The sequence below is a fragment of the Quercus robur genome, chromosome 3 (genome assembly GCF_932294415.1).
Source record: "Quercus robur chromosome 3, dhQueRobu3.1, whole genome shotgun sequence".
Taxonomy (NCBI): Eukaryota; Viridiplantae; Streptophyta; class Magnoliopsida; order Fagales; family Fagaceae; genus Quercus; species Quercus robur.
The window spans coordinates 35612286-35622302 of record NC_065536.1 but is presented as its reverse complement, the minus strand read 5'-3'; the positions used below and the strand labels follow the sequence as shown (position 1 = coordinate 35622302).

At 34.6% G+C, this 10017-nt stretch overlaps 1 protein-coding gene across 1 annotated transcript; it reads left to right on the top strand.

Moving 5' to 3' along the window:
- Positions 1–2414: 2414 nt before the first annotated feature.
- Positions 2415–4525, top strand: LOC126719575 (exopolygalacturonase-like). The gene is made up of 4 exons (XM_050422108.1): positions 2415–2534; positions 2741–3049; positions 3670–4185; positions 4289–4525. Exons 1-4 carry the CDS (start codon positions 2415–2417, stop codon positions 4523–4525), a joined length of 1182 nt encoding a protein of 393 aa, XP_050278065.1.
- Positions 4526–10017: the final 5492 nt, after the last annotated feature.

Genomic DNA, 10017 nt, shown 5'->3' with positions numbered 1-10017 from the left:
CACCACAACCCCAGATCGCACCACCGCATCCAACCCCAGCGTGCACCACAACCCCATATTGCACCACCGCATCTAACCCCAGATCGCACCACCGCACCCAACCCCAGATCGCAACACCGCACCCAACCCCAGATCACACCGGTCTCGTCGCACCCCAACACTGACGAGATCGCATCCCCAGCACCGGCGAGATCGCACCCATGACCTACCCATGCCTGATCTCTCTCTTTCTCGATCTACCTCTCCTTTTCCCTTAATTGTCGATCACTCTCTCTTCCGCCCTCTCTCTCCGTTTCGCCAATTTTTTTAGTTCAATGAATGTTTTGTTTTGATTTTTGTTTCTTTTAAGTTTATTATTAAAATTTTCTATTATGAAATTTGTTTGGAAGCTGAGAAAATGTGAGAAACTGGTAGGAAAATAACATTTTCAGAATGCAACCAAACACTTGAAAATATTTTCTTTTCCCGAAAATATTTTCACCTGAAAATATTTTACACCCGGAAAATATTTTACACTGAAACAAATGCACCCTTAGTTTCAAGAAAATCAAAGATTAATTACTATGTCATCAAACAAATGTTAAAATTTCAAGTTTTTGTGATCTAAAATTTTGTATAAAAATTGGTTGATTGATCAAATTGTAAATAACATTCAATTTGATATGCATGTTAAGAACATAAGGAACATGAAATCCAACGGTTAGATTTTCAAAATTCACACCCAAAAAAGAGATAATATAAGAAGTTTGAAAAGTTTCTCTCCAAACTACTTTGGAGAGAAACTTTATTCAATTGCATCATTTTTTGTTTTCTTATTTTCTGATAGTAAAACCTTACTCACAGTTTGATTCTCGGCCTAAAAAGGCTAGGTCTTCGACTTAAAATCACAACTCCAATAGCTTGTTGGAAGTTGAGCTTAGTACTTTTTGTTCTTGAGTTTGAGAGAAAATAAATGACTAAGAGATTTTCTTTGTGTTTGGTTGCTAAGAAAGTGAGAGAAAAGAAAATAAGATTTAAGAAAAAAACCTTGATGTGACATTTTTTTTAGAGATTAAATCTGTAAAGATGTGTTATAAAACTGAAGTTTTATACCTTTAATCCCAAAATACCACCACATCATCTTATTACATATTAAAAAATAAACACAAGCACACCCAACCGATTATGATACCCATTTTGAAAATCCAACCAAATTGGGAGTTTATTGAGATGTTATTAGGTGTGGTAGGAGGTAATCAATCTCTTATTAGATGGTGTAAAACACGGGTATTACACCCCTATCCTTACCATATTCGGATTCTTTTTTTTTTTTTTTTTAATGTTTATTAAAACAAATTTGTTATTATTTTATTAGCCACGTAAACTTTGGTGCGCATCATTTATCACATGAGTCCGAATTTGATAAGGACGTGGTGTAAACCCCACCTGATCCCTAACCCATTCACCTAATCAAATCAAGTTAAGCGGTGGTTCATCCCCAATACTAGGGGTATCAAATGGGTAGGTTTGGGGAGGGCTGTTGGTTTGGTTAAAACTCATTTACTCATTTAGTACCCATATAACTAATTACTTCTAACCCAATCCCAACCTAAACCAATTATTATGGGTAAACCCCAACCCACCCAATTACCTAATAATCTTAATTACCAAAATGCCCCTTAAACTTGAAAATGACTAAAGTACTCCTAAAATCCTTTAAAATTTCCAAAATACCCTCCAAACCTAAAGAAAAACCAAATATGCTAAAAAAACACCACTTAAAATTACCAAAATACCCTCAGAACTTAAAAAATGACCAAAATAACCCTAAAACCTAAAAATGGAACAAACATCCCCCCTAAACCAAAAAAAATGACATAAATACATCTCAAAACCTAAAAAATGATAGAAATACCCCCGCCCCCAAAAAAACAAATAAATTTACCAAAATACCTCGAAAACTAATAAATGGGCAAAATATTGGTGGGTTTCATAATTTGCTATTGTAAAGCGTAGACAACCATGCTGCCTATGCTAATTTTGGACAATTTTGGTAGATTTTACTAGACTTTTCCCCCCTTACTAACGGAAGTATTCACTTTGCTTACATGATAAAATGAACATATTTCAGGTTGCTAACAGCATGCCATTTAAAGCAAAGAAGTTAAGATGATATACAAAAGTAAAATAATCTTACCTTATACAATAACAAATGATAATTAATTAGTGGAGGAGAAAGCACAAAAACTAATAATAGTACAGAAGTTGAAGTATATACAGGAGAGTTCTTAGCAACCTTAAATTAGTTAATATTAGTTGAGTAGTTTCAATGGTGTGGAATTCAGGTATTGAAGTATAAATAGCTTCAAACCAAATGGGGTTACCATCATTTCGTACAACAAACTGGTAATAGAAAGAAAATAAAGAACAATAAGATGGGAAAGAATTTAAGCATTGCAACAATTTTGTTGCTATTGGTGTTGGCATCCACCAAAGCCCAGCAGGTCTTTGATGTTAAATCATATGGAGCACAACCTAATGCTGATATAACCCAGGTATAAATACGCAATTGACAAGAAGAGTGTGTTCCAGTTAACATCACTAGTAAAGCCTTTTAACTTTAACAAGAGAACTTAGGTTCAAACTCCGTTTACACTAGAAACGGATCGATGTCATGACCAAATGATAAAACATTAACATGCAAAATGATTATTATATACTGATCTTGATTTTTTTTTTTTTTTTTTTACAATGTGTTTAGGCTTTGACAAAAGCTTGGAAAGCTGCGTGCGCAGTAGCAGAAAGTAAAGTTGTGATTTCAGCAGGGGTATACAAACTAGGTTATGTGAATTTGTTGGGTCCATGCAAAGGTGCAATTGAGTTTAACCTTCAGGGAACCCTACAAGCCCCATTAGATGTTGCCTCCCTCAACGGTAAAGATGGTTGGGTTGTTTTTGAACGTATCGACGGTCTCACTGTGTCAGGTGGTGGAGTTTTTGATGGCAAAGGACAACAAGCATGGCAAAAAAATAAGTGTGACAAAGACAAAAACTGCAACGTACTTCCTATTGTAAGATTTCAATCTTAATTAATTAGCATTTATATTCCATCATTTTCTATTAGATATACATAGACACTACAACTTTACAAAATTTACCCGTTAAAAAAAAAAATTCAAACATTTATAAGTTAAATGATGTTTTACTAATAATTTGACAAGTTTTGTATAGTGATGTGTCACAACTCAAAAAAGAATTAATTTTAAAATTTTTATATGAGAAAGTTTATGGAGTACTTTTTGTGCCACAACACTAACATGTGCGACTAAAAGCGATATAGAAAAAACCATGGTTAAATATAAAAACAATAATTCACCAATCACAATCGCACATGTAATCTTTTGACAAAGCTTGTGGTCTCTAAAGAATTGTTTATATAATATAATATTATTGAAGTAGTACCAACCACGTTCACAGAAACATTAGTTTGTAAGTTTTTATGTAATAATATTTGCTACAACTTTACCATTTCTTTTTTATATTGATTTAATGATCACGTTCGTTTCCAAACAATTTTTTTTTATATATATTTTTGTATAATTCGAAGAATCGTTCCCATTTTACTAATTAAAATGAAACTCGAGCGCTCATATTTAGCATTTCAATTTATCTAACTTGTAAACATGAACAGAATATAAGGTTCGATAAAGTCACAAATTCAATAGTCCAAGACATTACATCGAAGGACAGCAAATATTTCCACATCAACCTTTTGCAATGCACGAAGTTGCAATTCCAACATGTTACCATAACTGCACCCGCAAATAGCCCCAACACCGATGGAATCCACGTGGGACATTCATCTCAGATCACCATTACCAATGCCAATATTGGAACAGGTGATGATTGCATCTCCGTTGGTGCTGGAGCCCAAGATGTTACTGTTAACCAAGTAACTTGTGGACCTGGCCATGGTATCAGTGTTGGAAGTCTTGGAAAGTACCAAAACGAAGAACCTGTTTCAGGAATCAGAGTTACTGGTGCCACACTCAGCAATACAGATAATGGTGTTAGAATCAAAACATGGCCTGCTTCCACTTCTGGAGCTGCTACTGATATACATTTCGAGGATGTTGTCATGAAAAATGTTGCCAATCCTATCATCATTGATCAAAACTACTGCCCAAACAGTCAATGCTCAAACCAGGTTATTATAAACATCTCAAATATATACACAAATTTTGACGTTAAAAAAAAAGTAAAACTACTAATATCGAATTCTTGGGTGCGCTTTTTTGTTTTGTTTTCAGTCTCCCTCTAAAGTTAAGATCAGCAATGTTAGCTTCAAGAAAATTAGTGGCAGTTCTTCGACAAAGGAAGCTGTGAATCTTATTTGCAGTAAGAGTGTACCATGCCAACAAGTGGTGCTTTCTGACATTGATCTCACGTACAAGGGAAGTGGAGGATCTGCTACTTCCACTTGTACTAACGTCCAGCCTGCAGTTTCGGGCAAGCTGAACCCTCCTGCTTGTGCCATTAAAAATTAATGAAATGCTTCCCAAGCTGTTAAAACTAATGTACAATGAACAAATACAATTCGCAGATACGTTATCGGAGTTCTATTCTAAATAGAATCCCATCTAACATGTTCCCTTTTTCTTTATTTAAATGAAATTGGGGAATTTTTTTAGTTATTTTTTGAGTTGTTTAAGTTCAGCCTTTTGTTGAAATCTGCTATGATCTGTAGTGTTGTTGTAGATAGTAATTGTTCTATTATTGCAATTGAGATCATTCTTAATAAAAAAAAAAAAATTATTCAACTCTTCCTAAATGCTTTTTATTCTTAAGTAATACTGTCCACCAATATTGTTAAGCATCTACTACCAATCCAATTTAGTACACAATCGAGTAAGTAAACAAAAACAAAATGAGCAAAATTTTAGGTTTCAATGGAATTTTGATCGTTTTTTAGGTTCCGGGGGTATTTTGGTCATTTTTGGGTTTTAAAGGTATTTCGTTCAATTTTTAGGTTTAGGGGGGTACTTTGGTTTTTTTTTAGGTTTTGAGGGTATTTCTGTCATTTGACGGGTTTAGGGAGTATTTTGGTCATTTTAATGTTTTAGAGGTATTTTGGTCATTTTTTAGATTTAGGGGGTATTTTGGTCATTTTAAGATTTCGGGGGGTATTTATTTCATTTTTAGGTTTAGGATGTATTTTGGTAATTTTGGAGGTTTTATGGGTATTTTGGTCTTTTTAGCGGTTTTGAGGTACTTTAGAGTTTGGTGATTTGTAGAAATGATATTTAGGCTTAATTGGGTACCTAGTTAAAAGCCAATTAACGTTAGTTATAATTGGGTCTAATTGGGTTACTACCCATTTAACCCAATTAATAATTGGGTGGGTTTAGGTCATATTTTAGTTGGTGGGTTTGCGTGGGAAAATGGGCATGGGTTGATTTTGCCAACTCGACTCGACCCATGGATAGCCCTGAACATCACCATCATCAACCAAAACCAAAAGCCCATTCAATTGTATCTCTTTCACAGAGTCACTAAATTACATGCCAATCCTTCTGTAAAAAAAATATTTCGAGGCTGCTAGATTTATCCATTTAGCTTGGTACTTACACACCTAACACGTATCTATAGTACTATTTAAAGATATTGCCCTGTTTGGGATCGTCTATTTAGATGTCCAAAATACCCTCAAATTCATCTGTTTCTAAGGCTTAAATCATAGGGTTAGACATGTAAAATTAGTACTTCAAAACCACCTAATTTTTGTCCAACTTAAAAAAAAATAAAAAATAAAAAGTTTTTTATCCCACCTCCACATTTCTCTCTCGCATTAGTAGTCAAGTACTAATACAACTTCTTCTTAAAATAAAAAATAAAATAAAGCTCCCATGAGTAAAACGTGTGGACCCAAAAAATAAAAAATGAAAAGCATCATCGCACATGCGAAGCACATGTGATGAGGCTAGTTACTTTTAATCAAGCTTATGAGAATCATTTCTAACTTAAAGAGTAAAGACTAAAAGCCAGGCCAAGCACCCTACCATTTCAGTAAATCGCATGCTAGTGTTCTCATATGCCATAAGTAATAAGAAAATCAGGTGATATAACTCGAATAGAAACAGCATCACTAGCACTGCTACCACAAAGACACCATGCCTAAGAGGGATAGTGCTCGAATTCCTAACCTAAGAACATCTTTAACAGGTTCCTAAGTGTCAGCAGTAGTCTTACAAAATATTCAGACAATTAGAATATTCATATAAACTGAAAAAATAACACGAGTTTGTAGCAAGGTTCTACTAGACAAGCTAGAAGTCACAGATTATGAGAGGATTTACAATTCCCTACATTGTAAGAACAATATTTCTTAAAAAATCTTTTTGTATGAAGATCCTTTAAACCTCTTAATCTTGACAATATTTAAGCAACGACACCAGAAAGGAATTGGAAGCTCTCCAAGATTTTTGTGTTCTCGTTAAAATATTTCTCTAGCCCTATTTCCTCTGCCTTTAGTGTTTCTTTATCCGCAGCAATCCTAGAGTTTTCAGTTATCACAGACTTTAGGCAATGCCTCCAACACGGAACTAGAAGGAGTTTGCAACAGCTAGGCTTTTCCCCTCTAGGAATAGGCTTTTCATAGGAGAACTGAAATCAAGTAAAGAGTTGGTAACACTATCAAAATGCTAAAAAAAAAAGGTTTAAGAGATTGGATGTAGTTAAATTAGTCTACTTTTGTGACAAAATGAATCATATTTATCAAATTATGAAGCACTGACGGTTATTGGGAAATATTTATTTTTATAAATATACTCGTTTAGAATACCATGATTATAACTTTTAGCATCTACTCCAAGAAACTAGCAAATTAGGTATAATAGGAGATATATAGGACACATACAAACTTCCAAGATAGTAAGGAAAATGATAGAAGTCTTATCATCATAACCTTCTTTCGCTCTAGATATATGGTAGTTTCAATGATATGATTTGGAGTAGCAGTGCATTCTAAGCCTAACAAATAAGGTGGTTCAAAAGAGGTGGTGATACTAAGCCAAAACCCAACCTAAAGGTGGTTCAAAAGTAGACTATCTGCATGGAAGAACTATGCCCCTAAGAGAGTCATGGCAATAGAAGGGGCTATAAGTACAATGTCTAAAGATGATGACTTGAAATCTTCAGTCCTTCTAGTGTACAACAATGGTCTACGCTCAAGTACTCGATTAGTGGAAGTTGAGAAAAATGATTGTGGAACCACTTCTCTGTTATGTTTGGTGCACTAAATTTTAACATTCTCAGATTATTACAAGGAAGCAGATTGACCTCACATTGTTCAGGCTAATGTGTAATTACAAGACAAAGATTTGATGCTTCAACTCAACTCTCACAAGATCATCGTTGAGTTCCACCTCAATCAACTTGGCTTTAATAAGACCGAAGAACTTTATACTTTCCAATTCATGGCACTTCATAAATTTCATTTCTTCTATCACATGACTCCCAGCAACTAGTTTTTGAATAGTTTATCATCTGCATCAATGCAAGCTAAAGACAGTGTTTTCAAAGAGGATAAGTTTATATTACCACAGTTTGTGTCCAACTTACACCAACATAGAGTCAACACAGTTATGGATTCTGCATCCAAAACACTTTGACGTAATTGATACCTTTCATAATAGTAATCTTGATCAAATATACAGTATCCAGGAACAAAGATTGGGGATAGCTTTCGACATCACTCTTAACCACATAGTTAATCCAACGATCAACAAGAGAAAATGATTTGCGATTATCAAAGTAGTGAATAAGTGAAAATTCCTTTATACTTAGCCTCCTTACAATGCCTTCCTAAAGTTCTTTCCCCCAAGATATAAAATTCCCATAACTTTCTCTAGATATCCATATTTTTCAGCACCTCGAAAGAACCAAACAAGGTTGTGTGAACTTTTAGAACTGGGATTGCAGACCACACATGTTTCCATCTCTTAAATGGTATAGAGGATTGAAAAACTTCATTGATGGAAAGCTAAGACAGAATATGTTGTTGAAGATAGTCTAGTAGTTCAAACACCCTGTCCACATCTATGTTGTTCTTGTGATCCATAACGTGGGAAGCTTCCTTTGCATGTATTAACAAAGAATACAATATTTTCTTTTGTTTTTACCAATGTAATAGGAATAGGATTCCTATACCTATAGGAAATAAAATAGATTTTGTCAATGGTTGTTTGTTTGTTTGTTTGTTTGTTTTTTTTTTTTTTTTTTTTTGGTGTCAATGCTTCATTTTTTTAATACACTAATTTTCAATTCAGGTAACATTTAATTTTTTTTTCCATACAATTACTATATATTTTAAAAGTCATGTGTCGGGTCATAGATTGAACCCGATTAATTAATTCAATTACCCAAGTTGATTGATTAGGTCAAATTACATGCCAAATCATGGAAGTGCACACAAATCATCAAATAAACTAAAGTGCAGTGGAAATTAAATTATCATGGTGATTTGTTGACTAATGGGAAAAACCTCTCGCAAGGCAAAAACCCTATCGGGTGATTTTTGGGTTGGGATTTGTACTTGGACGTTTTTCACACTTATATTCTAAAGAAAATTCATTTCAAATTGATAATTAAGTCCTCAAAAGAATAATTATTTGAAAGATAATTACTTCTAAAATCCTAATTATCAATAATTCCCACATTATCAGATTATCCCTTTTATTCCTATGCAACCAAACTCATTTTAACCAATTCAACAACCAATCTCATAAATTATTTAATTAATTTTAATTATTTACTAATCAAAATTAATTTCAATTAATCATGAAAGCTCGAAAATGTGTTAAAACACAAGAGCTGTTTAGACCCCCAAAATAAAAATTACGGCTAGATTGCTTTTACTCTAACTTATCTAAGTGCGGAAACAAGAGTAAATAAAATGCAATCAACAGATACTACTCTAGTGCATAAACAAGAACAGCAAACAATACAAGTAAAGCACAAGAGTAAGGGAAGAGAGAATGCAAACACAAGATAACATCCTGATGTGTTATCGAAGAGGAAACCGAAGAACTCGACGAAAAACCTCTCCGTCGCCCTCCAAGCGGTAAATTGATCCACTAGACAATAAGTTGGGATACACGAACAGCAAGAGACCCTCCAAGCCTAATCAACCCAATGTACCTAAGCCCTTCAAGTTCTTACTCCAACAAGGCTTCTCGGAACCATGTCTTGTCTAGCTTTCCGGATCCCGCAATACGCCCGATTACATCCGCCAAGCCTCACCGGCTTCTTTTGGCTTAGTCCCCAAAGCTTCCCAAGCTCCAAAACACTCTCTACACTCTGAAAAGGTGTGGGTTGTGTTTGGGTACAAATCTCCTCTCAAGGTATGACAATGGGAGAGGGAAGGAGAAGAGGCTAGAATGATTTCTCACTAAGGATGAGTAGCTCTCTCTCTAAAAGATGGGTGTGTGTGTTGTAGAAAACCTATCTAGGGTTTTTCTCTCTTAATGGCCTCTTTTACTTTTGTGGGTAATGAGGGTATATATAGTATGGGTGAAAGGTAAAAAAGTCACACTTAAAATTCTTCCAGGCAGAGAGTTTCGCGACTACCTTGCAGGAAGGCCATACCTGCGAGACACTTGCGAAACTGACAGCCTGACATAACTCTTCAGCTTCCAGTCATGTGCTTCTCATGTGGCTACTTCACAGGTTGGCTTCTCGCGAGCTTCTCACGAAATCCACTTGATCTTCAATTAAGCTTGAGTCTTCACCAACTTAATACTAAACCCAATACAATAAAATCCCACAAAATACAAGGAACAAAATTAAAGCGATTACAACACTTTTTGTCATGGAATAAGCCAACATTAAAACGTAGTTATAAATTACAACTTTACAAATCAAATGTGATCGGTTTCACCCAAATGAAATGCATTCAAATTGTGAAAATTTGATCTCGTGATACCTTTCAATTCAATGGTCCGATTTGAGAACCGAACATATTGGTCACAATCGTTAGAAT